At 41.1% G+C, this 27,672-nt stretch overlaps 1 protein-coding gene across 4 annotated transcripts in view; it reads left to right on the forward strand.

Moving 5' to 3' along the window:
• The window catches only part of CMIP (c-Maf inducing protein), a 137,001-nt gene that overhangs the window by 91,758 nt on the left and 17,571 nt on the right, over positions 1–27,672 (forward strand). Inside the window, exons 8-15 of one of the 4 annotated variants that reach the window (XM_069966008.1) lie at positions 818–895; positions 4,424–4,527; positions 6,135–6,239; positions 6,878–7,231; positions 13,619–13,684; positions 19,858–19,884; positions 20,842–20,890; positions 26,450–26,575. In XM_069966008.1, coding sequence (XP_069822109.1) covers positions 818–895; positions 4,424–4,527; positions 6,135–6,239; positions 6,878–7,231; positions 13,619–13,684; positions 19,858–19,884; positions 20,842–20,890; positions 26,450–26,575 — 909 coding nt within the window. The remainder of the gene's footprint in view (positions 1–817; positions 896–4,423; positions 4,528–6,134; positions 6,240–6,877; positions 7,232–13,618; positions 13,685–19,857; positions 19,885–20,841; positions 20,891–26,449; positions 26,576–27,672) is intronic. The other 3 variants (XM_069966009.1, XM_069966010.1, XM_069966011.1) reach the window with 3 other exon arrangements.

Below are 27,672 nucleotides of genomic sequence, written 5' to 3' on the forward strand. Positions count from 1 at the left end.
TGCATTTTTTGCAGATATGTCCATTGTGGTTTCTTATTTTATTATTTTATTATTAACCAGGCAGAATATCCAAGCAGACTATGCTATTTGGCCAGCAGAAACTGTACAGAATGGAGCCTCCCAGTGTAAAAAACAACCAACCAAACCCTGTCTACTAGCTAGTGCAGCAGTGTTTGTCCCAGAGCTGCTCTTCTAGTGAGGAATGGGAAGTTGCAAACATAATTTGTGACTTTTGGGAAATAGTCGTCAATACATGCACATATATACATACTCTCTTCCTTTACACAAAATTGGACACAATATGGAACCAGTGTTAGTAAATATCTATAGGAGATCTCCAACAGTGCGTGGTCTACAGCTTGCATAATCTTCTGCCAAATGTCAAAATGGTAATAGTTGTAATTTAACACTAGCTGGGGAAAACAATATGCTGGCACAATCTGCTATCAAACAAAAGGAAATACAGTAGAGATGTAAAGAGTCATTTAGTATTATTGTAAAGTGTTTATTATCATGCAGCATATGATGCTGTATGTAAACTTCTGCATTTACTACATTCTCTGTGACAGCAGCTTTAATTGATAAAAAATTACATTACAGTGTCTTCTTAGGTACAGCGTATTGGGCTGTATCATATCCGCCAAACTTTTACATTCTCTCTGATAGCAGCACGGCTATGACATAACCTGTATGCAGAGAACAGCGGTCTCATACGCACAGCTTAGGAGAGCCATTCTCCCAATGATATGAACTGCTATTTAAAATGAATATCTATTTGCCCAATTCCAATAATTGAAGGGTATCAAATGAATTGCAGATGTACTGGATCTGTTTTACCGGCTTGGATACCTCTCTCTATCTGCTGGTGGAGGTTGGAAAACACCTGCATTTGCAGGTAATATTGTGTGTCAAATATCTGTTATGTCACATGTAATAGATATTTAGTTATGTGTCAGGTGGATATATAATATATGTACACATGTGATCAAATAAGGCTCTTGTGAAATTTCTTTGCTCCTGCCATTTTCCCCAGTAACATCACCTTTTAACTACTGTGCAATCCAATGTAATAATCACGCTGCCAGCAAAATGTTTCCCAATAATATTAATATACTGTATTTGAAGTCTTTAGAATTCTACCTCTTTACTGTTGTGTATGTTCCGCTGTTTGACTGTAAAGTTTTTCGTTTTTCTACCCACAGCCATTCTGTGTGCATTCCAGGCCACAAAATGGCTGATTCCCCCCCCCCCCCCCCTCCCTCGATGGGTACAAGAAATGATAATATTCATCAAAAAATCTAAAGCAAATACTGTTGTAGAGACTGTTAATACTAATTCATTGTTAGTCTTGTCGGCCTTGGCACATACCTTTAATTGTTGTTAGTCTTTTTATTGATCTGAATTCTGGAATTTATTTCACTCATTTCCAAAAGGTTGTCTGTCTGTCTTTTTTTTTTTCCCTTGCAGGGCTGTGGAGACTTCCCTATCTTGTATAATTTAACTGTTTTTGTATATTGTATGTAATCCATATTTCTAATCTAGATTTTACTGAATGTCCTTACTGGGACCCCATTGATAAACTGTAATCTGTGGGCAAAATGGCAGTAAGTGAATAATTTTGATGCCCTGCCACCACAGGGGTATATTAAGCTTTAAAGAGTTTTTCCGGCCAAATGTGTTTGACATCCTATCCTCACAATTGGTTGGTTTTTCACACCCCTGCTGTTCAGAAGGGCAGACACAGCTTGTTCAATGTGGTGGTCGGGGCTCGAAGCAGTGGGCTCCATTCACTGCTTAGTGGTTCTGTTTACGTTCACAGGAACTGATCTGCTATAACAGGGCAGCTTCCCCCTTTGGATTGTGAGATTACCTTTAAAGAAATTAAAATTTTGTTGCTGTAATTATGTATTTAGTTAACCACTCACAATTCTTTTTGAGCAATGGATGTGGAAAAGTAAGGGACTCACAAGATAAAAGGACACTGATCCTATAACATAGCAGCTAGGAGAACACCCTAAGGCTTAGATATCAAGGATTTTACAGCGCCTTGTTATCCTACCCACAGACAATGGGAGTAGAAGGGTTTAAACACAGGGCTTTGGCCATTTTGTATTTGGAAACAATACACGGTATTACCTCAGTGGATATGTTAGTTACAATGGCCATTATTTTAAAACAACAGCCATTGTTTTTAAATAACGGCAATTATTTTCTATTAAATAATGACCATCCACTCAATTTCAACAGTGTGTACATAGCCCTCCTGTGTTTTCAGTCCACTCCTGGTTTTGGTTGCAAAATACTGAGCAAAAATACTGTGTGGAAACATAGCCTAACTATGAAACCAGCTGATTTGAAAGAAAAAGATTTTGGCCAGAGTACCCCTTTAATTTCTGCTAAAAGGGGTACTCCGGGCAAAATGTATTTTTAAATATGTTATTACATAAAGAAAGTTACACAAATCTCTAATATACACTAATTATGGGAAATGCACATATAGTGCTATTTCCCTCAATTCAGTAGATCAGGCAGGCTTTACTTCCTCAAAAAAAAATGTGATGACACGTCTCAAGTGTAGCTTCCGGCAGGGGGCGCATGTAGAAGTATAGAAAGGGAATAGACGTCTATTCTCCCTCCCTGTGCTGTTCCCCTCTCCCTCTGTCTCACCCCCCTGCCCGGTCCTATTACACTTGCTAAAGTGGGGTGAGCGCTCCTTATCTGACCCTCACCCCAACTAGCCGCCCGTCTCTCCCCTACCTGTTCCTGTGCAGGAGCGCTCACCCTCCACCCAGTCCCGGCAGGGTGAGTACTCATGCACCTGCTCCAAATATGCCCCCCTGATGTAAGCCCGCCGCCCGGTCCCCTGTCCCGGCGGAGTGAGCGCTCATGAATTTTCTGACTTGCAGCCCCTGATGTAAGCCGACTGCTCCGTCCTGTGCACGAGCGCTCACCCGTCGCCCGGTCCCAGCTGGGTGAGCGCTCGTGCATCTTCTCCCAAGTAGCTGCACCTTCTGCCAAGAAGCTTGCTTCATCTGAGCCGCCGCCGCCCGGTACCGTGTACGATGAAGCAAGTTGCTTGGCAGAAGGTGCAGCTCAGAAAAATTCAGAAAATTCATGAGCGCTCACCCCGCCGGGACGGGGCGGCGGGTGAGTGCTCTGCAGGGGACCGGGCGGCGGGCTTATCAGGGGGGCATATTTGGAACAGGTGCATGAGCGCTCACCCTGCCGGGACTAGGCGGAAGGTGGGCGCTCCTGCACAGGAAAAGGTAGGGGGGAGGCGGGCGGCTAGTTGGAGTGAGGGTCAGATAAGGAGCGCTCACCCCACTTCAGCAAGTGTAATAGGACCGGGCAGGAGGGTGGGACAGAGGGAGGGGGGGACCAGCACAGGGAGGGAGAATAGACGTCTATTCCCTTTCTATACTTCTACATGCACCCCCTGTCGGAAGCTACACTTGAGACGTGACGTCACATTTTTTTTGAGGAAGTAAAGCCTGCCTGATCTACTGAATTGAGGGAAATAGCACTATATGTGCATTTCCCATAATTAGTGTATATTAGAGATTTGTATAACTTTCTTTATGTAATAACATATTTAAAAATACATTTTGCCCGTAGTACCCCTTAAAGTTTCCTTCTTTACCTTACTGAATTGTATATATATGGGGATGACTAGGAAAAGTGTGTGTGTGTGTGTTTGTGTATATGTGTGTGTGTGTGTGTATGTATGTATATATATATATATATAGAAAATATAAATATATTTTATTATATATATATATTAATATATATAATAATATATAATATTTATTATATATATATATATAATATATATTATAATATATAATATATATATATATATATATAATTAATATATAATTAATATATATATTAATGATTAAGCAATTCATCCCTAGCAGCCAGTTTGCTACATATTCAAAAGAACAAGACTTCAAGACTTATCGGGACTGAAACTATAACTTTATCGCAAGTTAATCGGATATTTGGAGAATTTGGAGAAATACAATGAAAAAAAGAGTTTACATTGTTAGGTGTTCTGGAAAAAAATTACTGTTTGCTACTAGAAGGAGCACCATATTAGTTTAGTAGATACACATTTACATGAGGTAGTTTACCTATCATAGTTTCCCATAGTAGCCAGACAACTGTTGATATCAGTAACTACTAATTCTGCTCTAGTTTTGACTTCCATTGGTTGAGTAATCATTTGCCAGGAATCCTCTCTCCAGTTACTCGGGTGGATGTACCTATGTACTATGCATTGTGTCTATTTCTTAAATATAAGTATTTCGAGACCCGTGTTGTGAAGTTGGCCAAACACAGAAGAATGGACACTCTCTGGGACTCTCGTACCAGCAATCTTTCAAACAGACTTTTTTCTTTTCTTCTTTTTTATTTTGTACAGGATTTTGGGAAGTGTCCTCGGTTACGGCTGTTCACTCAGGAGTACATTCTGGCACTGAACGAGCTGAATGCAGGAATGGAGGTAGTAAAGAAATTCATACACAGGTCAGTGGCAAATCAGCAAATTGGATTTTTCCATGACCTTTGCTTATAGTTGTATGTGTGGTCATAAGAAATGAAAGCCCCAGTTTGGAGCCATGTTAGTTAGAGAATCATATAAATAGCAATTCCCCAGTCAAAATGTTATTGCCATAGTTCCCTTCTACAAACAGGAGCAAATAGCTTGTCCAACTGCATTCTAGCAGTGCACTAATGTAGATCCCCTCAACAGATCCCAACAGCCTATATGATAAACAATCATGATGCTAGGAGATCCCAGGTCCAGTCCGCAGAACATCGTCCATGTACGGACTGAATTCTATGGGCATGTGAATGACCCCTTAGAGAGTATAGGCTGCCATATTTGGATATTGACAGCAACAAAATTCTCCACTCCACAACTGGGTCCAACGGCTGCAGGTCCAGGTAAAAAAGGCACAACACTCGACCACAGCAGGTATATGAACCTGAGCCACTCCCAGGCAACCACAATGGGATAGTGACTGCTACAAAATCCTCCACTCTACAACTGGGTCCAACAGGCGCAGGTCCAGGTAAAAAAGCAAGGCAAAAAAAGTTTTAAAAATGTATTTAAAAAAGTCACTACGCGTTTCAGGATCGCACCGATCCCTTTCTCAAGTGTCTTGCACCGATCCCTTTCTCAAGTGTCTTGCACCGATCCCTTTCTCAAGTGTAAGACACTTGAGAAAGGGATCGGTGCGATCCTGAAATGCGTTGTCGTTTTTTTAAATAAATTTTTAGTACTTTATTTTGCCTTGCTTTTTTACCTGGACCTGTGCCCGTTGGACCTAGTTGTAGAGTGGAGGACTTTGTTGCCGTCACTATCCCATTGTGGTTGCCTGGGAGTGGCTCCGGTTCACATACCTGCTGTGGTCGAGTGTTGTGCCTTTTTTATTCAGGTGAGAATCTCCATTTTCTCTTTTTCCTGATGCCCTTCTGCATGATTTCCTATGGAGCGCTGTTCATTTTTATATTTGGATATTATAGTCTTCCCTGGTGGAGCAAAGTTGACAATCACAATTGTTGGAGAAACTCTGGGAATTGTTAAACATGCAGTTACCTATCCTCATCATCAATAAGAAGGAGGCTCCAGAGGAGGACCTTTAAAAGGAAACCTATTGTCTTTCCAGTACCATAGTTCACATTGCAGCACTCCCCTCTCTGCTTCATCATTAACAAATGCCCTCTTGCCCCTAAGTCACCTGAGAACAATATTTAAGTGAAGCAAAAATGTGTTTTTATTGTTTTCACAAAATTCTTCACATACCTGAAGTTCTGATCTTGGCGCCTGTTTTTCAGAGCTGCCAGTGCTAATCAATATGATCAATATCAAACAGTATCCCATTGGTCTTATACAGTAGCCTCAGGAACTGTTTACACTGACACCTGGAATTTGGTAGGGTTAACAGCCATAGATTTTTAGCCCTATCAGACTGAAACCTAGGGAAGATATGTGCTATCATTCTACCTAATAGGGTAAAACTAGCTTTTTTTTACACCAAGATCATCTTGCATCAGTACAAAATAAAAATATAAGTTTATGTAAGCAAGTTGTAAAGGGTAATCTCTACTTTTTTTCTCCCCTCCCCTAGCATGCATGGACCCACCGCCAACTGTCCACACCCTAGAGTTCTACCAAACTTGGTCGCCGTGTGCCTAGCTGCTATTTATTCTTGCTATGAAGAATTTATTAACAGGTCAGTAATTATGGTTTTATGTTTAAGGTGATGCCCCGGACCTGATGAAAGTCCGATCAGTGCTGGTCTAGCTGCTTAGACCCCCAGGAATGAGCAAATGTTGGTTCATGCCTTAGATTCCCACACATGTTCCTGGATGCAGTTGTAACCATGCCCTTATTCCTCCACCAATTGCCGCATGGTGGTAACTATAATCCCAACAACATCATGATTTTATTGGTGAAGAAATAGGGGGCATGGTCTCCGCTGTATTCAGATCACAAATGTGGGAACAAGGTCTTAGTGGATGACGAACAGCAGAATGAAAGGTCAATAGAACAGAAAATTGAGGAAAAAGTCATCTTATCATAATGGTGCCTGTCTTTTTGCACAGTATGTCAGCTATGATTCTAGTAACTGGAATGTTATCAGTTTGTACCCTCTGTCACACCTCAGTCCATTGCTGTAAAGCATGCTTCCCTGCCGATCAAGTGATGTTGCATGGTACATAATCAGCAGGGGGACGGAAAGGAAGATGGGCAGGGACAAAAGAAAGACAGGAGTGGCTAGATTAAATGTTGGATTTATTACTACTGAAACCATCATTACATAAACCCTTAGACGGTAACCATGTAATATATCCCTTTTATGTTGTGAAGCCGGGACAATTCTCCAAGTCTGAAAGAAATCCGGAATGGCTGCCAGCAGCAGTGTGATCGTAAACCCAATATTCCCTTACGGCTTCTCCATACCAACCCGGACCTTGTCTCTCAAGAGGTGACGTCAGCAGAATCTCGACACAAGTCTGTCATTGTCACATCCAATGAGATCCACGTGGAGGTAGAGCGCAACAACACTGTTAATCAAAAGCTAAAGGCCAACACTGGCAATGACAGTGAGCCCAACTTGATTGACTGTCTACTCATCAGCCCAGCTTGTAGCACCATGAGCATAGAACTAAGCCCACAAGCTGAAAGAGTACTGGGGTGCTACGTGGAAATCCTAAAAATGCTGTAAGTAGTCATAAGTATATCATGTTATTGTTTGTAGCCTATTTGTGGAAAAACTAAGGGGGGGGTGTTATCATTGTTTTACGTATGTCTTTTGACGAAAAAAAAGTGAATGAAAATGGCTCAAATGAAAATGCGCCATTTTAATGGCTGAAATGGAGCAGCCACTCGTCCGCTCCAAATTTATGACTTCGTTTGATTAGAGTAAATCCTTACCTGTCATGTCTTTTAAAATGCGCCCGGTGCCTTGGTTACAGTAAAAAATTATCTTTTAATCTGCAGCTCTGTGTCAAACTGGTGTGGCCTAGAGTGTCCCAGGTCTGCAACGCCTCTCCCTCATTCCTCCCCACCCTCCTTATCATTAGGAACACCCCTAGGCAGGATTTTTACTTTTCGTCACTTGTCTAAGCTGCACCTAGGCTGTAGCGACAGGTGCAGTTTAGACAAGCGATAAATAGAAATCCTGCCAGGGGCGTTCCTAATGATGAGGAGGGTAGGGAGGAAGAAAGGAGAGGTGTCGGAGACCTAGGCCACACCAGTTTGACTCACCTGCTACAGATTACAAGATCACCTTTTGCTCTAACCAAGGCACCAGGCGCATTTTAAAAGATACGACGGCTAATGTGATTAGCTGTACTAGGTTATTGCCACAGCCATTGATAGATTACAGCATTCACATGTCCCTAGTCTAGAGGGATCAGAAATACAGCCAGAAGACCTGAAACAATTATTCTTTTACCAGACAAACACTTGAACTTGGTGCCATTGTTGACCTTTTGCTGCATTCGCCATGTTGTTTACTTCCACATCATGACTCACCTGCAGTTGGTAATTTAAAATCAGAAGCCGGTGAGGGCAATAATTTATTGAACTAAATTTGGAAACTTGGTTATATCTAAAAGGACATGTCAGCATGATGAGAGGATGAAGAGGGAGTGGTTCTGAGCACTCAAACACTCTGCACTGGTTAATCCAGTGTCACCAGTCATCTCTCACTATGTAGGAAGTATTGGTTTCATTACTGCGCTGACGTCTTTCCTACATTTTATAGGAATGACAACACCCGGCCATTAATCCGCTTAACACACCTACAGTTTGACACAAGTTTAAAAAAAATGTCCTGTTGTCAGAAAGGTCCTTTATTTCATGCCATTAGTACTGCACATGATACAGTGATATTTCAGAGGTTCTTTTTTTTCCATGCCTTATAAAGTGTAGCTGTATTTGTATTTTAGAGTAAAAATTATTATGGTGCAACTCTGTGCACAATAATAATTTTTCTAAATTAGTTACATTTTTAGTTTAGCTTGTATATAGGTTATAGAGCGTCTGTTGGCCGTGATCCCAGTCATTTATAACAGTGTATTTGAAGACTTACAGTAGCATCCTGCTGTCTATAGGGCCACTGACCAGCATGAGACCCAGTGCTGTACATTGTAATGTGATTCTAAAGTGCTGAGTCTCTTACCGAATACAGGTACGATGGCGGCCGAGCAAGATGCCCCATCTCCTAATACAGAGTTATGTGGCGCCAGGAGCGTGGACAGCAGCTGTTCCACATGATTATTTACAGGCTGAATTGCAAATAAAAGGAATGTAAAAAAGTCATTGTGCACAGTGCTGCAATTAAATCATTTTTCATCTAAAACTAGAGTTAAGCTTTATGACCCCCTACTAGGGTACTATGCCCTTGCATAGTTCCCTACTAGAGTTACAGGGTTGTCACAAAAATAATAATTTTAAATTATAATAGAATATCCCAAGTAAATAGAATTCCTAGTGTTATGTTATCTAGTTGTTCCTTATTGGAGTGAACTGCAGTATGGCAGCTATATCAGATGGTAACCCAGCTTCTGTCAAAGCTGCCTAGCCACTGCTGTACTGCTTCAAGAAATAGATAAGTTAGATAGTACCATAGTTAAGAAGGTTGATTCAAATCTAATGCCCATAACTTGTAATATTATATTTTTCAAGGAAGTATCCAAGCCTCCCTTGGACGTATTTCATGAATTAGCCATGACAACATCATGTGGCAGAGAGTCCCATAGTCTCACTGCTCTTACAGTAAAGAATCCCCATCTTTGTTGGTGGTGAAACCTTCTTTCCTCTAGATTTATTATGGTTACAGGCTAGAGATGAGTAAAATTACTGTAGGAACAAAGCCAACCGCTTTGTTTCAATCGGGATTCTGCTTGGCAGAATGCTCTGCAGGCTACCTGCCTTGAAGTCTGCTCTGCTCCCTGACGCTCCTCCCCAAGTGCTGGGAAAAGATGGCTCCACACCTGGGAAACTTGATCCATCTTTTCCCAACACCCAGGGAGGAGCGGCATGGAGCGGAGCAGACTTCAAAGCCAGCTGCCTGTTGAGCAGAATGCAGATAGGAACGAAGCAATTCGCTTTGTTCCTACTGTAGATTCTCTAATCTCTTATTGTCACTCAGTACTATTCTTCACACACATTGCATGTGTATGTATGTATGTATGTATGTATGTATGTATGTGTAATATATATAATTTTTTTTTTTTTTTTAATTTTTATTTTGGGGGGGGGGGGGGGGGAAAAATGCCGCTTTGAGTTTTGGTCTTTAAGCCTATTCATGGTCAGGACATTCACATAATATTGGCACAAAAATGTGCTTTCAATCCACTTGTGTTAAACCGGCCGTCATGGACTTAGATTTATGGATTACTTGATATTGGGTGGATCCTTTAACTACAGCTATGCTTTTATTGTGTTTCTTACTTCTATCTGCTAACATTTCATATCTCATTGTTGGAAAAATGCTGTGTTTCAGTACATTGCCAGGAAATATGTGTTGCAAAAAAAAAAGGTCTAGTTGACCATGACCCTGTGTGATACTGCTAGGGACTGGTTGGAAATTTTAGACCTGCTTCGGTTGGCAGGAACAGATTATGAATCACTATCTACCAAATTTTAACTCCTGTTAGTAGTTTGCAATAAATGATAGAAACTTAACTTTTCTATCATAGTAGTCTGCTTAAAGTCCAAAAAATGGCACTTACATTAAAGGGGTGGCAACATTATATATTTATGGTATTATCTCTATGGTGTTATCTGTGAATTGATTGCAAAAGGATATGATTTCTTTCCAGAAACTGTTCCACTCTTGTCTGTGGTTTAGGTCTGGCATTACAGCTCAAATGGGACTAAGCTGCAATACTTGACACAGTCTTTGGACAAAAGCAGTGCTGTTCCTTGACTCCCTTTTCTACATCCTCTAGCAACCAATCAGATTCCACCTTTCATTTTCCAAAGAGTCTGTGAGGAATGAAAAGTGGAATCTGATTGGTTGCTAGGGGCAACTGAGCCAGTTTCACTATACACCACGTTTGATAAATCTCCCCCTGAGAGTGCAGTTCTTGAAGGTCAATTATAGTTCAAAAATTGCAACCAGTGGCACCAGCTGCGCAGTTTGATTTGTGCAACTGTTTCATGCTTGTGTCACATTCTTATAGTGGTGAATGGGGAAAAGACGAGGCTCAATTAAACAACTCCTGCAGCAGTGTGTAGTGTAGCCTTGCTAGTGATCAGCTGTTAGTTTCACTGGCTGCTGCAGAAATTGGGTATTCCATGACATCAGTTAAAATTCATGGTGGCAAAGCCGGCCTGTCTTTGCAATAACTGTCCGGTTCTAGTTACCAGACTGTCTTTGACAGCGAATGCTTACAGTGCATGGACCCTGTAGCAGTGGCATGGTCTGCTTTTATAGTAGCTACTCCACTAAGCATGCTGAAATTTGGGAAAGGTTTGGCTGTGATTCGCAAGGCAAATCTACACATTAGATGGTGTATAACAATAATTTAACAGCCATGGAGTTAGTTACTATGACCCCATGTTTTATTAAAGCACCTAAAGGGCTTATCCAGCGCTACAAAAACATGGCCACTTTTCCCCCTACTGTTGTCTCCAGTTCAGGTGCAGTTTGCAATTAAAGGTGTTATCCAGCGCTACAAAAACATGGCCACTTTCCCCCTACTGTTGTCTCCAGTTTGGGTGGGGTTTTGAAACTCAGTTCCATTAAAGTAAATGGAGTTTAATTGCAAACCGCACCTGAACTGAAGACAACAGTAGGGGGAAAAGTTGCCATGTTTTTGTAGCGCTGGATAACCCCTTTAAGCTCCATTTACTTCAATGGAACTGTGTTTTAAAACCCCACCCAAACTGGAGAAAACAGTAGGGGAAAAGTGGCCATGTTTTTGTAGCGCTGGATAACCCCTTTTTAAGGAGTGCACAGCTCTTTTGAAGTGAATGTGACTGATTTGCAATACCACACACAACCCATAGACAGGTGTAGCACTGTTTTCCTAATCCTGCACAACCCTCCTAGTAGGTGCTTTTCTTGTGCTCATTGTTGCCCCTGCCCAGGTAAGGATATATTTTCACCTTCAGGTATTTGGGTTCAGTTTTTAACTTCAACGGCAGGAATAAATCTAAAAGAGAAGTTTCATGTACCGCTTCTTGTGAACTGCATCTCCCTGCACTGATCTTTGGAGAAGGGTCGCTGATCCAGGGATTTATTCTGATGTGCCGTTAGGAAGAAATTCGTACAAATTGAGTTATAAAGACTAACTAGTAGATGAATCTGCACAGATTGATAGGCTTCCAATTAAACAAGTTTCAGATTTGCATTTGTTTCAGACAGGCTGCTTCTCCAAGGGTTTTAGTGCTTTAGCAAATATGTGCTTCTGTCCATTATACATAGTACATATTTGCAAATTTCCCTTCAATTCAGTGTAGTTTCTGAGAAACCAGTTATAGAAAAAAAAGGAAATTGCACAAGTCTATGGGATTTTGGTTACAAGCTGTTACATCTTGCACCAAAGGAAATGAGGTTAGAATTGCAAAGGGTCACACTTTATTTCATGTAAAAAACGCATGGACACAAGCACAGGATGTTCCATGCAATCTGTAAAAGAAAGTCGGCTGCATATGGCAAAAATTAAACTAATATATTATTTTAAAGAACTCACTAACTATACCATGTTATTTATAGTACTGGTATTTTCTTACATGGCAGAGGGTCCAGTTGGACCAGTAGGTACCACAACATGAGTGCAGTTGTAACCTTTGGACAACTATTAAAGCCTGTATGTATCACCATCACATGTCTCCCTAGGGTTGCATCAAACTTCTTTAGCCAGCGGTAATCAAATGCAGAGAGTTCAGGTTCACACAATATTTTAAAGGTGCAGTTTTTCTATATCTTGCTGTGTTTTCTAAGATGCATCAGTTGTGCGGCTCCGCCACATGTGAACCCGGCCTCATTTTATTGAACAGGATATGGCTACAGTAAATCTATTCTCAGAGAGAACAGCTGCCTTGCATTCCCTAATGCCCATCGTAAACACAAATCTCATGTGTTGGGCACAGTAGTAGTGGAAAGTTCTTTAGGAGTTACAGTATCAGGCGATTTCTTTCTTTATGCAGCGGTCACCTGCTGTGGCAAACATTTACAAGAATCTAAGACACAGTTACGGTATCTGGCACTCTCTGGTGTCATCGTTCGAGGCTCTACTTTTACAGAGTTCTTCCATGGAAGTTTAAATGTAACTAACAAAGAGTGTTTCCAAGCATTTGCATGTTCTCCAAGGAACGTGAGCTTCACAAAACCAGGTTGGGAACTGTCATAGGAGATAAGCTGAAACCCTCAGTCTGTGGGGGTCATTCTGCAGTGACCCCAATATTCGCTAAGATAAAGGGGCCCACTGGTGTTTATCACTGAGCTAGATTAAGAAGCTATATTACAAATGGGTTCTAGTCTACGACCTACTGTTTCTCATGAAGCTAATAGGCCAACTTGAAAGACAATGGCCAAAGTTACTGCAATGTTGTTAATTGCCACAGTCACTGCAATGTTGTAAATGGCGGAGGTCACAGCACATAAACAGTCCCATCCTTCCCTGCACTCATAAGAACTTTATACACTCTAGATGTGCTCCCAAATGACTAATAAGTAGGTAAAGAACTAGAGGACCAAATCTGCATGCTAATAGTCACAAGGACACCAAACCTGATGAGAAATAATGTACATAACTAAAATAATGAAAATGAAAGATTATCTAAAACTCAGGTCAGTGGGATTGAACAATACAAGATATAGCTCCTGGACTGTAATTCCAATATTGTCTTGTGAAACTATGACAGGACTTTGACACTCCTCCGAGCTACAAATGATTATTGGTGATTCCAGTCAAGCAAAACATTATAACAAATGTCCATGGGTAAACTGCAGTGACGCTGAAAAAAAATCGTATTCCATTTCATGTGCCTTATCATTCAGCTGTTTAACATGCACTTGATGGTGTGTTTTTTCATGTTAAATTATTACTTTGTTTATGGGCTCACAAGAATATTATATCTATCTTGCAGGTCAGATTATGACGATTGGAGGCCAGCCCTGGCAAGTTTGTTGCAACCCATCCCATTTCCCAAGGAGTGAGTATAGCTTGTGACTGTCCATTATCTGTGTTAGAAATAATAAGGACCTTAGGAAGACTTCAAATTGTTTCATGTTCTATATAGCAGTGCTTCTCAAACTGTGAGGCGGGCCTCACCAGTGAGGCACCCCCTAGTTTCTGGTGTGGCACAGCTGGGAAGGCAGTTTTAATTGAAGTTACAATAAGCTGCACAATCATTTCCCTAACTGCAAAAATCTCTGGTTTAAGAACATTATTGACCCATGTTGTATTTATTTTAATGTTCTACAGCATTTAGGATAAAAATTAAGGGTAGACTGAGCAATAGTTTTTATTTTTGCATGAACTTTCACCATAGAAAGTGAGTCCCCAGCATCCTCTTGGTCAAGAGGCCCAGGCATCATTTTGCACTGTTGGGTGAGGCTCCAGTAGAAAAAGCTTGAGAAACGCTGCTATATAGCATGTTCTCAATGATTTTATCACCTTTTTTTATTGTTCTTTGTGTGTGTAAAACTAGAATATCCAAAGGTTGTCCATTCAAACTCCTTGTAGATGGCATCCTTGTTAGATGATAACATAGTTTTACATAACAGTATGAACTCCATGTTATGTACCAGACATTACCTAATCCTGAAAGGATTATTATGGGGATCCATTATAGACATAGTAAAAATAAAACAAATAAAAACATATCCTTCCCCAACCCAGCAGCTTCTGTTCCGATTATATCTAATTCTACTTCCTCTGACGTTCTGTCCCTGCAGGAAATGCCCTCAGTGGTGACCTGCACTGGTCATAAAAATACCCCGATGGTGCACAGGATTTATCTAATGCGCACTGGAGCCTCTGTGTACACATGCAGGGAAATCTGCGCCAGTTCAAAGCTGGTGTAGAATTTGCTCTTTTTTCCAACAAAATAATGGTAAATGTGTCCCCCTCTGCATGCTTCCACACCCACTCTGGGGAAAGTGGGGCAAAGGGCCAATATGTGAACAATATATGCGCAAAACAAGTGTTTGCCCATAAATTATGCAAGTATTTACCGTTTACACAAGTCTGGCCCGCTTTAGACGGATAATAAATATCCCCTATAGACTTCTCCAGGCTGTTTAAAGGGAACCTGTCACCCCCTGTGCCGGGGTGACAGGCTCCCGACACCCCGCTACAGCTCCCTATACTCACCTGATCCCGCTGGGTCCCGCTTCTGGATACGGTCGGGTCACGGAGATATCAACCGCTGCAGCCCGGCTGTAGCAGGGGGTCGGGAGCCTGTCACCCCGGCACGGGGGGTGACAGGTTCCCTTTAATATCCAGGCAGCATCCAATGTCCTGAGAAGCTCAATTGTGTATGTAAAGAGAACAGTTATTAAAATTGTGACTATCTATATCTATCAGGTAGGGGTTCCCTGTTTATTTAAGTAGAGCGAAAATGAAACCATGTCGTCTAGCGGAGTTCAGACCCAACAGGCTTTTGTCCTGAAATATCATTTTGGGATGCAGACTACGGTATATTTTTTATGACATGGTACTATTTGGTGTTGCATAATACCATAAAATTCTTCTTTGGTATATAACATGTTTAGATGAAGAGATTCTGTGAGTAATTCATCTCTTTTTAAAGGAATGTGTTATCAGAAGGACATCTATTGTTTAAATCAAGGTTTTATGTTAAACATATTTTTTAAATTTTTTATGAATTGGGTCTTGAGATGTTCGATTTGTCCAATGAGACTTGCTGTTAAAGGGGTTATCCAGCGCTACAAAAACATGGCCACTTTTCCCCCTACTGTTGTCTCCAGTTCAGATGCAGATTGCAATTAAGCTCCATTTATTTCAATGGAACTGAGTTTCAAAACCCCACTCAATCTGGAGACAACACTAGGGGGAAAGTGGCCATGTTTTTGTAGCGCTGGATAACCCCATTTAAGCATGTTGCTAAATGCTGTTAGAAACAGCTCAGGCAAAATGGCTGCCCCATAATAATGTACTAAAAAAAAAAAAACATTTAAAATTACATTAAAAAATAGAAACAGACTAAAAAAATAACTTGTTCCAGTGTCTTGCTCTAATTAATTAAAACAAATCTAGGGGAAACATTCCCTTTAAATCAGGGAACAGTTTCATAGCTTTCAAGAGTACAGAGGTTGCAGTAACACCCTGGTCCTAGAACTTAAGAGGGCCTGAAGGTTATGCTGCCAGAATTATAAATGGTTAGACAGTGGGAAGAGGGCTCTTTAGCATAGACCCAGGAATTCATACTACTGTTGTTAGGACATATGCTCTAATAATATTATCATAATGGATGCAGCCCTGGCATGTCAGTTTCAGACATGGGGCCGAAGTAAATGCACGTGTATACAAAGCACAGAGTCAGTTGAGAGGCACGTGTTCTTGTTTTGATGGAACTAAAGTTATATATTTGCCTCTGAAACAACAGTAATCCTTGAGGAGTGGACTAATGAGCATTTGTCTTTGAAAAAAAATGGACCCCGTGGAGAATAGCTATTAACAGCTGTAATTGTCCCATTTACCAACCAACTATACTCGAGGGTCCTGGTTACTTTGCACGTGGATCAGTTTCAGCAAAGTGACTGCAGGTATTAAAGTTAGAGGCAGCAAAAAAAACACACTGTCGTCATTTGGACAAATTTGTCTTTCAGCAATGCACGCGGGAGTGCATTATTCCACTGTAAGTGATGCAACTTACTTTGCAATGTCACCTATAATTGCTTTGTCATTCTCATTAATGGAGATGTGACCTAGGTTTAATTAAGTCACTTGGGTTCTCCGACAAAACAAAGTAGTCACAGAATAAAGTTTCTGAGCGTGTGGTCAGAGGCTGGCACAATGGAGAAAAACAATAGATTAAAATAGAAACATTTCCATGAAGAGGTTTCTCCATCCATGAAGAGTTGTGTTTGTGCTGTTTGATTGTCTATTAGAGGGCTTCCATGTATTTTTATATAAATGATGAAACATTAGTGAACAGTCTACTTCCACCCATCCGCATAGGAAAACTCCACTGTATGCATAATAGTATCCTAGAAAATGCAGAGGGCTAAAATTTTTAATTAAACATTACTAGAAATAGTAATAGTACATCTAAAACATGGAGGAAGGGGTTCCATACTAGCGGTTATTCAAAAGTAGCTACAATTGGAGCCTTTTTCTAAAATATTTTGTTTTTTAGTATTTACCATTTTTAACAATGTTGAATGTTCCACACCCCGGCTGTATCTCGGGATCACAGTGGGTGTTAGGAGTGAGACTCGATGTGGTCAGTAACTTTTGACATGTCTGTAAGTGTCTAGATTTCAGCAGCATCCATGGTGTAAAAAGACCATTGCTGGTCGAAACGTTGTACGGTACTACGGAACCTATGATATGCAGCCACCTGATCTATTTGAAAACCTACTGATCAATTGGTGCTTCTCTACCCCCCAATTTTGCCTGGTATGTCTGTATATGTTCCAAAAGTTACTTGAAATGACAGTAGCACTTTCAAGGAGAACTAACAGCCGGTTACAAGACTCTAAGCTGCTGTTACTGGGGAAGAAGGTAGTTTTCGTACCATCATCCTTGGCACCACTTTCATGTAATTCTGCCTTTTTATAAAATCTGTTAATTAGACCGGGGGTTCCGAGCACTTGTGGCGGTACATGGTGCATTGATCCGCCCACCCCTCTTTATGAAAACTCAGGCAGCACCCTGCAGTGACGTCACTCCGGCAGATTGGAGGGCAGATTTGTGCACCAAGGACTGTAGTCCCACCCCCAGTTCATCAAATTACCTAATTAACATATTAATTCAATACAGTATTTCAAGAAAAGGACACTGTAGAGGTAAGAAAAGGACCTTCTTTGACAGCGTCTCCTTCTCTATGAGAACATACAGTAGAAGCAGGTTAGAATCTAGCCTACTGTCAGTCTCCCTTTAAGTTTTAGCACTGTTCAGTCTACAATAGCAATATACTTGTACATGTCTTTGGCATTCAGATATAAAATTAACTCTTTAGCTGTTACTTTGCAGTATAATGCGTATTTACAGCACTCCTGTTTATCACCTATTTTTACATCCCAGAAACTGTGATTTGGAGAATCTCAGGACTGTATGTCATTAGAGAACGTGTGCATGGAAGCATGAAGTCCCTAGCCGGACTCCCCATCACCACCCGTTCTTAATGCAGATTATTAATAAAATAAACAAGCGGCTACCTAGGTATTTTGGCTCCAGTTCTGGGGAGCTGTTTTTTTAGTGCTATTCTGTCCTGGCCAGCACTTTCAGTGTATGTGACTGACCGGTTCAGATTGCCACAGTAGAGTGGAGACTGATATATGCCACAAGCTGGCATTGCCAAGCTGTGTCCTCAGTTTCATTGGCTACTGTTTAGAAAACAAGACAGCCAGAAACAAGCTGTTCAGATAAGTATTCTAATTCTAACCTTTTCTCACTAAGAAAACATGTACTATTAGTCTGCTATATCAATCTTATTATTGCCTGGCTTTCTATCCAGACTGTGGCCATGCCTTTTTGTCTTACAGCATTGTGCATTCACATTGCTTGCATGCATAATACTGCCAGTACCTCAAGGACAGGGACTAGGAAACTGAAGTAGAACTGAGCATGTGTGACCACCTTAAGGTGGCTTACTTAGCCTTTTCCGCTATCCCCACTTTAGGCATGCTGCTAAAGCCCAATCTGGTGAGTTTTTAGACAGGATTTTCTTAAACCAGAGATGCCTGGTTTGCCTAAACCCCCACCAAAGTATTGGGGTTAAAGGGGTATTCGACATCAGGTAATAAAAAAAAAAAAATCTAATTCTGCAAAAACATATAGCATTGTTTACAAAGCATCATTCTGTAAATGCACTTCATTCTTCCCTAAAATATTTTAATGAAGATAAATGTATATAGGAGAGGGATATGGTGATGTAGGTGCTGGTTAGAAGTAGTGATATATGCTGGGCAGAGGTGATGACACTGTTCAGGGGGTGAAGCTCAGAGACAAGATCTAGACAAGCTTTCTGAGACAGCGGAAGATGATGCCATGAGCTCGAGACCACAACACATTGTGTAGTTCTTTCATTTTAACTTCCTGTCAGGGGTAAATGAAGCAAAAACATGCTGAAGCCAGTACTATTGTGCACGGCACTATATAATAGAAAATGATGATTGGAAAGAGGCTGAAAACTTATATGTCCATAGTCCCTGAAGGTCTGATTTTGTCCAAGTTCTTTACTACAATAGATTGTTCTCCTGTGAGGTTGAAATAGCCTGGGGATTCTGAATCCCATGTATGCTTTACATGCCAGTTAGAGATGGAAACATTTTTATACTCTGTTTGGTCTTGCCCTGGAGGGAAACCCTCTAAGTTAGAGATATGGATATTTTTTTACTATACCTGATATTTGTAGACGTGTCTATACTCCACACTGGGTTCTGCTCTGTTTCTCTATTCTATGTTCTCTCTATATGCATACTATTAACACAGCCTAGGTTCATAATGTTTAATAAGAATTATTATAAGATAAGATGCTTGACAATGGGTTTTAAGAAATCTATGCAATTCATAATGGGTTACATTCCTATGGCTGAATCTGACCAGGAGCAACACCTGTGCTGTTTGTATGTTCTTCCAGTGTTTGCTTGGGTTTCCTCCAAGCACCTACAGCTTAGTGCCTCAGGATAAATTCACACAAAATAGATTTGTTGCATACATTTCCATGACTGCCCAATACATCTAAATTGAATTTACAGAACTCCATTAGCTTGCTGTAGAAACCACAGGAAATTAAAGAAATTATGTCTATGTGTCTAACTCGGCTCACATTGGTATTTTGGAAGAAATAGTATCTATAGCTCTATTCTAAAAATATCAGAACTTGAATGTCCCAATTTCAGTTAATGAGGTCTATCAAAATCCGCCAGGATCTACCTTACAACAGATTAAGCGTGGTCATGCTTTGATATAGAAGCCGTGATATGAATGTCCCCATATTTTAGCAGCTTTCTAGGATATGTGATCACTTCATAAGTGGTCTGGGTCTCATCTCTAGAACCTTGCAGTGTGCAATACAAGAAACCCTCTTAACAAATTTGTTATTGGACTTTGGGTTATAAGGGTAATATATAGACCGCTTTACCTTTGAAATGATATAACTAATAAATGTGTTTCTTTTTGTTACTGTTACAGAGCACTTGCCCATGAAACTTTTACAAAGTAAGTATCAAATATGTCAGGAACTAATATGAAAAAATGGAGGTTATTATGTGCCCCTTAGGCTAAATGATCCTGAAATAACTCAAATTCTCTCATGGGAACTATCTTTTCATAAATCAATAGTACAAGCAAATATGAGAAGCTTTCTAATATCTTGGATTTCTTTTTGGACTACTCCTTTCATTTCCCTGCATCATGCCCTGATAATTCACTCTCAACTCACTACAAAGTCTTGATTCTGAGTCAGCAGCTCACATGCTGCTTACAGAAGTCTTAACCAGATTCATCCTTAGAAGCATCAGCAGCAATGGGGCATTATTCATTAGCTGTGAATCCAGAACTAGAATGCCCACTGTACTTCCTCCCCTCTCCTTAGACTTCTGTGGGCATCTCAGTAAGCTGATAATATCAGTCTCATTTCCCTCTTCAGCTGGACTTAAAAAGTAAATTAAGAGTAAGGGGGCATTCACATGTTCTGTGATTACAGTCCCGCCATGGAATATGTGCTGTGGACCGGAATCACAGAATTTCCTGCATCATGTATCATTATGATACCAGAGCTCCGCAACTATTTAAATCGTCACAGTACTGTACTGACACAACGTTTTAAACAAGGCCATGATTCCAGTCTGTAGCACATCTTCCATGCATGGACTGTAATAATGGAATCTGTGAATGTACCCTTATATTCAGGGATAGAGGGTAAAGGAAGTAGAGAAAATGGACTTTTCTTTAATAAAATAAGTTTCTTATATTAGCTTGTACTATTGATTTGTGCCTATTTTCTGTTTACTCATGTAGTAGGATTCAACCCTGATCTGTCAGGAAACATGAACACTATAGGAGAAAGGCTTTCCTCATGGTCTTGTTAAATTACATGTTATTATGTATATCTAATGAAGGCAGAACTTCCCAGCTGAGCCAAGTAACCTGTGTTTTCTTGTCCTGCCCATGTAGGGAACTGAAATACGTCATTCAGAGATTTGCAGAGGACCCCAGGCAAGAGGTAAGAATTTCCCCTGGGGTCAATGATTGTGTGAAGAGCTGAACAGTGTTATTGTGGGTTATTGCAAGACATTGCTGTGATAGACATTGCTGTGATTGCTGTGATAGAAGTGCCTGGTTTTGACATAGACTTATTTTCACTGTTATGGAAACAACTTTTCTGCCTCAATCTACTGTAGATGCAATATACAAATTTATCTCACCAAGCCTTTCTCTGTTAATAGGGCTAGCTGTGTACATTTTCTTCAGTTTGAGTGGGCAATTCTTCATTTTGCACGTGTCCTTAATATAAAAGTAAAGCTTAGTTTTTTCCAGCCGACATGCACAATGTCTGCTGATCCTTGTCTTTCAACATGTTAAAAAAAACTACAAAAAATAACGACCGCCGGTATCTCCTATGCGCTCCCAGTGACCCCCCTGCCCCCTCTTACCCACTCATTGTCGGCGTGTCTTATAGGTTGGCACTAGAGATGAGCGAACCTAGAGCATGCTCGAGTCCATCCGAATCCGAACTTTCGGCATTTGATTAGCAGGGGCTGCTAAAGTTGGATAAAGCCCTAAGGCTATGTGGAAATTATGGATATAGTCATTGGCTGTATCCATGTTTTCCAGACAACCTTAGAGCTTTATCCAAGTTCAGCAGCCGCCACTAACCAAATGCCAAACGTTCGGGTTCGGATGGACTCGAACCCGGTTCGCTCATCTCTAGTCGGCACTCAATTGCTCCCCCAGATGGGCCTGTGTAATAGGGGCTTTATGCTTCAACATTACTGGCAGGAATTACAGAATGCTCAGTGCTGTGTACTTGTGGATATATACAAGTACACTTGTTGGATTACCTACGGAGATCAATGGAGTAGAACAATACAGTGCTCGGTGACTTTATAAACCTACCATGTTATGAAATTCCAATGCAACATTTTACCCTCAGAGGAACATCAAAGAATGTGTTGTAAAAAAGGCATAACAGTTCATTTTTGTGCCTAAAATTCTAACCCAGGCAGAAACCTGAGAGACAAAACACTTCCTAAAATTAAAATTCAAGAAGTGTATATTTCCTGCATACCACTTATGTCTCTGTCTGCATGAACATATCATATTCACACATTAGAACCTAACAGACCAACAAAATCCATGAGCTCAGTGTCAGTAGGTTGTAGCAGTAATACCCGCCTTTAAATTTTAAAGATTAATAAAGGTTAACTAAATTTTCATTGCCCCATGGTAGCTATTAAGATGCATGGTGTTAACATTTTACCATATACTTTACTTTTCTTGACTGTTATATTAGCAGCCTTGCAGACGATTTTCTATGACTTATGACCATTTTTCAGAACGTGGAAGAGATGTGCAGTGTTAGTCTGAGGTTAACCTATGACCTCATAGCATTACCACTGTCATGAAGAAATACTCATTTCCTGTAAACCGGGTCAGATGTTTACGCACAAAGTACATATTTATTCAAAGAACGTATGAATAGTCTATCCCCATGACCAGCAATTACGAGAACTTTTACAATTCGTCTTAAAGGGAAACTAACAGCAGGTTAGAAGATTCTACCCTGCTGTTCTGTTCCCATAGGGCCATGGAAGAATTTCTTACCTAGTATAATGCTGCCAGGCCAGTACTTACCACCAGTGGTGCTTTTCCAGGTCCCGCTCTTTCTCATTGTCTTCATCCTATCTGCTTCTCTGCTGTTCTCCATGCTGATCGAGGGCCTGGCTGAAGTACTCTGCACTCCTCTGCATCTGCTTCCTCCTTCTGGTTTCCGCTGCAATGCCATTTCTGTCCACTAGGTCACTTATCCGCTTGCTGTAGATTTAAAAGGGCAGTGGTTCTCCTATTTCTGCCTTCTGCCAATCCAGTTCCACTTGCGCATAATTAATCTCGCTCCGCCTGTGCTCCTTGCTTGAGCATTGTTGTAACAGTATGCCCCTGACCCATGCTTGTTCCTCAGTTTACGCTTCCTGTCTTTACCACGTGCCTCTCCTGTTGCTGACTTGGATTGCCTGACCTGCCCCTGAAGCCACCTGCCCTAATCCCTCACCTTTCTGACTACAATTGCAGTCTCATCCCCGGTACCATGCTGACTCTCCTTTTGATGACCAGCTTGCCGACTACAGCCTGTCCTCCGTTGCCTTGCACCAGCATTGTCTGGTCCTTGGGGACCAGCTGCTACCCCCACTGGGACCATGCTTATGGAGTGACCTGGTGCCCTTTAGCTGCAGAAGTCCAGCTTCCACATCCTGAAGACCTAAGACTCCACTCCCTGGTGTGGCCCAAATTCAATACTGGTCGAGTAGCTCAGTGGTTCCGCACTCGCTGTCCTTTACACCTTCATCCTCTGTGCCATTTTTGCTAAATCCTTTGGTTTTACTAATATGTAAATTAGGCGGTTCGGTGGACTGGGGGTGGTACTTCAGCCATCAGTGAACTGCCCACTGCCTGTTAAGGCAGCTTTCTGCACTGACTTCACTCCAGCCACTCATAACTGCAGAGTGCTGTATGCATATTCATGAGGTGGGTCGGTTCACTGACCATTGTAGTACCACCCCCAGTGCACTGAACCATCTTATTTACATATTAAATGGCGGATAAAGATAACTACTTTTTTATTCTCTGTGCCCCTGGCCCTATGAGGAAATCAGAGTCTTCTAAGCTGCTGTAGGTTTTCCTTGAAAGGGTTCCTGGTGAGAAAAGCTTAACATTGTTCCCCTTCGTATTCACATGTCTTTTGGTTAAAGGTAATTTTTTTAAGGGTCACACCAGCTAAAATTTAATTTATCCCCCAGCATAAACATGGTGAGTGTAAAATAAGTGCCCTGCTCCCCCTTTTACCAGGTGCTCTGTTTGACTGGTAAGAATCCACTTCTAGTCTAGCCCATTCACACTGAGCTTTGTGTGTGGACATCTGATCAAGTGCCTAGTATGGCAGCCTTTTACCGACACCATGCTTATGCTGGGAGGGGAAATCACATTTTGGCTGGAGTGTTGCTTTTAACATTCTTACTCTACCCCAAAATGTTATTTTCTGTTATGCAACATTTCTGTCCATGCAGTTGTTTATTCCCCCCACTATACATGTTACTGGGTCAGGTTTTTGAAGTATTTTGGTCTGGTGATCTTTAACATGTGAGTTGTTGATACACGTCACTGTCACTTGTTTGTAAATGTTTCTAGATACTTACACACATTTTTATAATATAATTGACTGTCACCTTCTTTTTAACAATACTAGTTTGTTGGGATTCGCTGTATTATAGCCTCATAAATGCTGAATCTGAAGGTCTATACCTTTTTAAAGAGGTTGTCCGTGACTTTTCAATAAAATAGCATTGCATTAATTTCTGTGGGTGTTGTATGTTCTATATACACTTTCCTTATTTATTTTTAGCTCGTCTTGCATTCTCAGGCTCAGTCACATGACCACTTTGCCTGCGATTTGTTTTCTTCCTGTGATATAACATTCTGTATATGTTTCCTGTTCCTTCCAGTGAACATGATCACAGGTGGAGTCATCAGGCGGGTGGGGCAGGTGTCCCTCCCATCGGCTGGCATTCCACACTGATTTTAGTCCCGCCCCTGTAGGTGGAGCACATATTGGGGCTCGGTAGAAGCTGTAGCAGAAATGACAGCATGACATGGATTAGAGGATGGATTCACATGGAGTAGTAGCTCATAGCCACCTTGTAGGTGGCACAGTGGCTTGTCACCTTATAGTTTTGGAGTCCAACAAGGTAGCCATCATGTTGCCCTTTCTGCTACAGATTGTACTGTAGCTCCACCTACAGAGAAGTCAGTGCATTGCTAGTTAATTAAAAAGTCCTAGCCAACCCCTTTAGAGAAGCAGTTCAGATATTTGTCATGCCCATTTAATGCTTGGTGCCAGACCTAAAGCGGCTGTGTATGACACAAGCATTCTCTCTTTTTATCTCTGTGTCCTGCCCCCGCATCCTCAGGCCTTGCACTTTCCATTATCCGATTGCTTTTTCCGGTTATTGTCAACCAGCATTGCCAGCTAATCTGTCCATGTAAAAGTGACACCGATCAGCTGAAGACAGGTCTTTAGAACAGGCTTGTTGCCGGTCCACATTCTCCTATGTAAACAGGGGATGTGAGCCCGAAAACAAAAAAAGAAAACTGACAGCACATATATGTATATACAGTATCTGTGCGATCAGTTTAAAGATCACAATCATCAGTGTATACTTACCATCTGCTCTGCTTGTGATCCAGCACATCTCCACCAGTCCAGCCACCGGCTAAATCTTCAGGCCCAGCCTCCTTCCGAAACATTTACAGCTGGAGGGTGGGGGGGACCTAAAGATACAACTAGCAGCAGGACTGAAGGAGACAAGCTGGATCACAAGCAGTACAGATGGTAAGTATATACTGCTTGTGATCTGGAAACTGACAACACAGTTATATGCTGTACGTACAAGGATCATTCATGCAGCCCTGGCCCTCAATTTGTTGTGCCGTGTAAAGACACTGCAAATAAGCGCCAATATCGCTGATTGGTTCTCTTTTGCGGTCCCCGAGGCGACAAATCACAAGGTTTAAAAGGACCTTAGTTGTGAGCTGTCCGTTACAAGCATTGACTGGTAGCATTGAGAAAACAGTATAAAATGTTTTCTAACCCATCATGTGTGGTTACTGTTTTTTATACCAAATTTCTCCTTAAGATTGGCGTTGGTATTGCTTTTGTGTTTGTCAGGTTTTTTTTTTCTTTCTCCACTAAAAAATCACCCAAACCACAGTTTGTTATAACTTGACAGGTTGGATATTTTGGCACCCTTTGAATACAGTCAGTATATTTTGCATTTTCTCTTACTTTATTAACTACATTATATTTTCCCGCAATGGAAATATTATTTTTAACATTTGTTTTGGAAAAACTGTTGTGTTGTCGTTGGATGGTCTTAATAAGGGCATTTTTGTAGCATTAATTACATTTACAGAATAGTTTTCTTTGTTAAGGAGATGACTTGGTGGGACATAATGACTATACTGGGGATCCTTCTCTATATGTAATGGAAACTTTTATGTTTTGAATGGCATTCTTTTTGGAACTTTTTAATATTCTGCACCAGTGTTGTCTTGGTTCTTTTCTTTTACAAGCTAAATTCAGGATTTCCTGCCAATGTTCTATAGTGAAGATTTATAAAATCTCTTTGCCAAACAGCTTTTATTTATCAAAATGACCCCAATATAATTTGTGTTAAGTGGATATACTAGGGTATGTCTATAGATATAGATAGGATAACTCCATAGATCTTTATCCCACTTCACTTATCAATAACAACTACTACAATTACGGCAACTATATACCACAACCGGTAACAGCCAATCAAATAGTATTGGGCAATGTCCCTTAAAAAAAAAAAGGTGGTATGCCAGCAAAAAATTCTCAGAGGAAAATGATGAGTACCTGGAAAGAAATAAAATACTTCACTGAGTTCTGGAAATCTTCCACCAGAATACATTCATATTATAAATATCTTCATTGTCTAAATTTATCTCCATTGTCTGAAATATATCACCTTTTTTTGTCCCACAGGTCCATTCCTGTCTCTTAAGCGTCAGAGCTGGGAAAGACGGCTGGTTCCAGCTGTACAGTCCCGGAGGGGTTGCCTGTGATGACGATGGAGAACTTTTTGCCAGTATGGTACGTGTCTGCAATAATGTGAGTTTTATTTTTATGGACTTGAGGAGGGATGGTCTACTGTAACGTGTCCCTGTCATTTATCAAAACTTTTGACATGCCACACAGACATAAGAAGAGAGCTGGGAGAGCTGTGCGGATGTCTGATTCACTCCCCAGCTTCCTGCGGTTTCTGTTGAGTTGCTGAAATTTAAATTGGTGTGCGTCTTCAGTAACTGGACACAGTGAGCCTGGGAGTGAAGCACACAGCTGTGCGCTTCTCCCAGATTGTTTTAATAAATCGGTGGGGTTCTGAACATCCAGACATGAAGAGAACTAAACTTTTGACATGTCTGTGTGACGTTCCATAAATTGTGGATCCAACTGCACCATGTACAATTGTTCAGTAAACGCCTTCTAAGGAGTAAATATTGAATGCACACCAGAGGGTCTCCAATCCCAGTGGCAGGCTGTGTCATCAGATGAGAAGAAATCCGACAGCATCCAGTGGCATGAAATTCAGTGAATTTTTTTAAAGTAACATACACGGGGGCAACATTTCAACTCAGCAGGGTCTTTGTCAAGCATATATTTTATTTGAATAGTCAGGGTATATATAAGATACAGAAAATGCAAATAAGGAGTCCGTGGAGCCTCAGTTGCGAGTCTCAAAACACGGGAATAGCCAGATATTCCTCTCTCCAGAGAAGGAAGCCTGTTTCCAAGTGGTACCTCCCAGTGTGGAGAACACCAAACCACCCCGATACATAGCCCCGTAAGTCCCCAATCTCTCAGAAGAGTGTAAAAAGAGAATGAAGTGAAGGATAATATGGGAGACTGTGTATGTGTTAACAGACCGTAGACATCGAAGTGCTGAGATATGGATCACTGTAATGATCTGTGACGACAGACTTAAGTGGAATGATTGTCGGGCTGCCTGAGATGGAGGGAGTCACATAGCTGCAGTGACTGGGAGGTCTATCTGCAGCTGTGTAAAAAGACCCTGGCGCACAGGATCGCTTTGGTGCATGAGACACTGCCTAGCATGTTGACGTCAGAGAGGCCACCCCGCTACCTCCAGTCATCACCCTGGCAGCGGTGGATACACAAGCCAGCTCCCTGAAATCGCTGAAATAGTC

Source organism: Dendropsophus ebraccatus, chromosome 4 (genome assembly GCF_027789765.1).
Source record: "Dendropsophus ebraccatus isolate aDenEbr1 chromosome 4, aDenEbr1.pat, whole genome shotgun sequence".
NCBI lineage: Eukaryota > Metazoa > Chordata > Amphibia > Anura > Hylidae > Dendropsophus > Dendropsophus ebraccatus.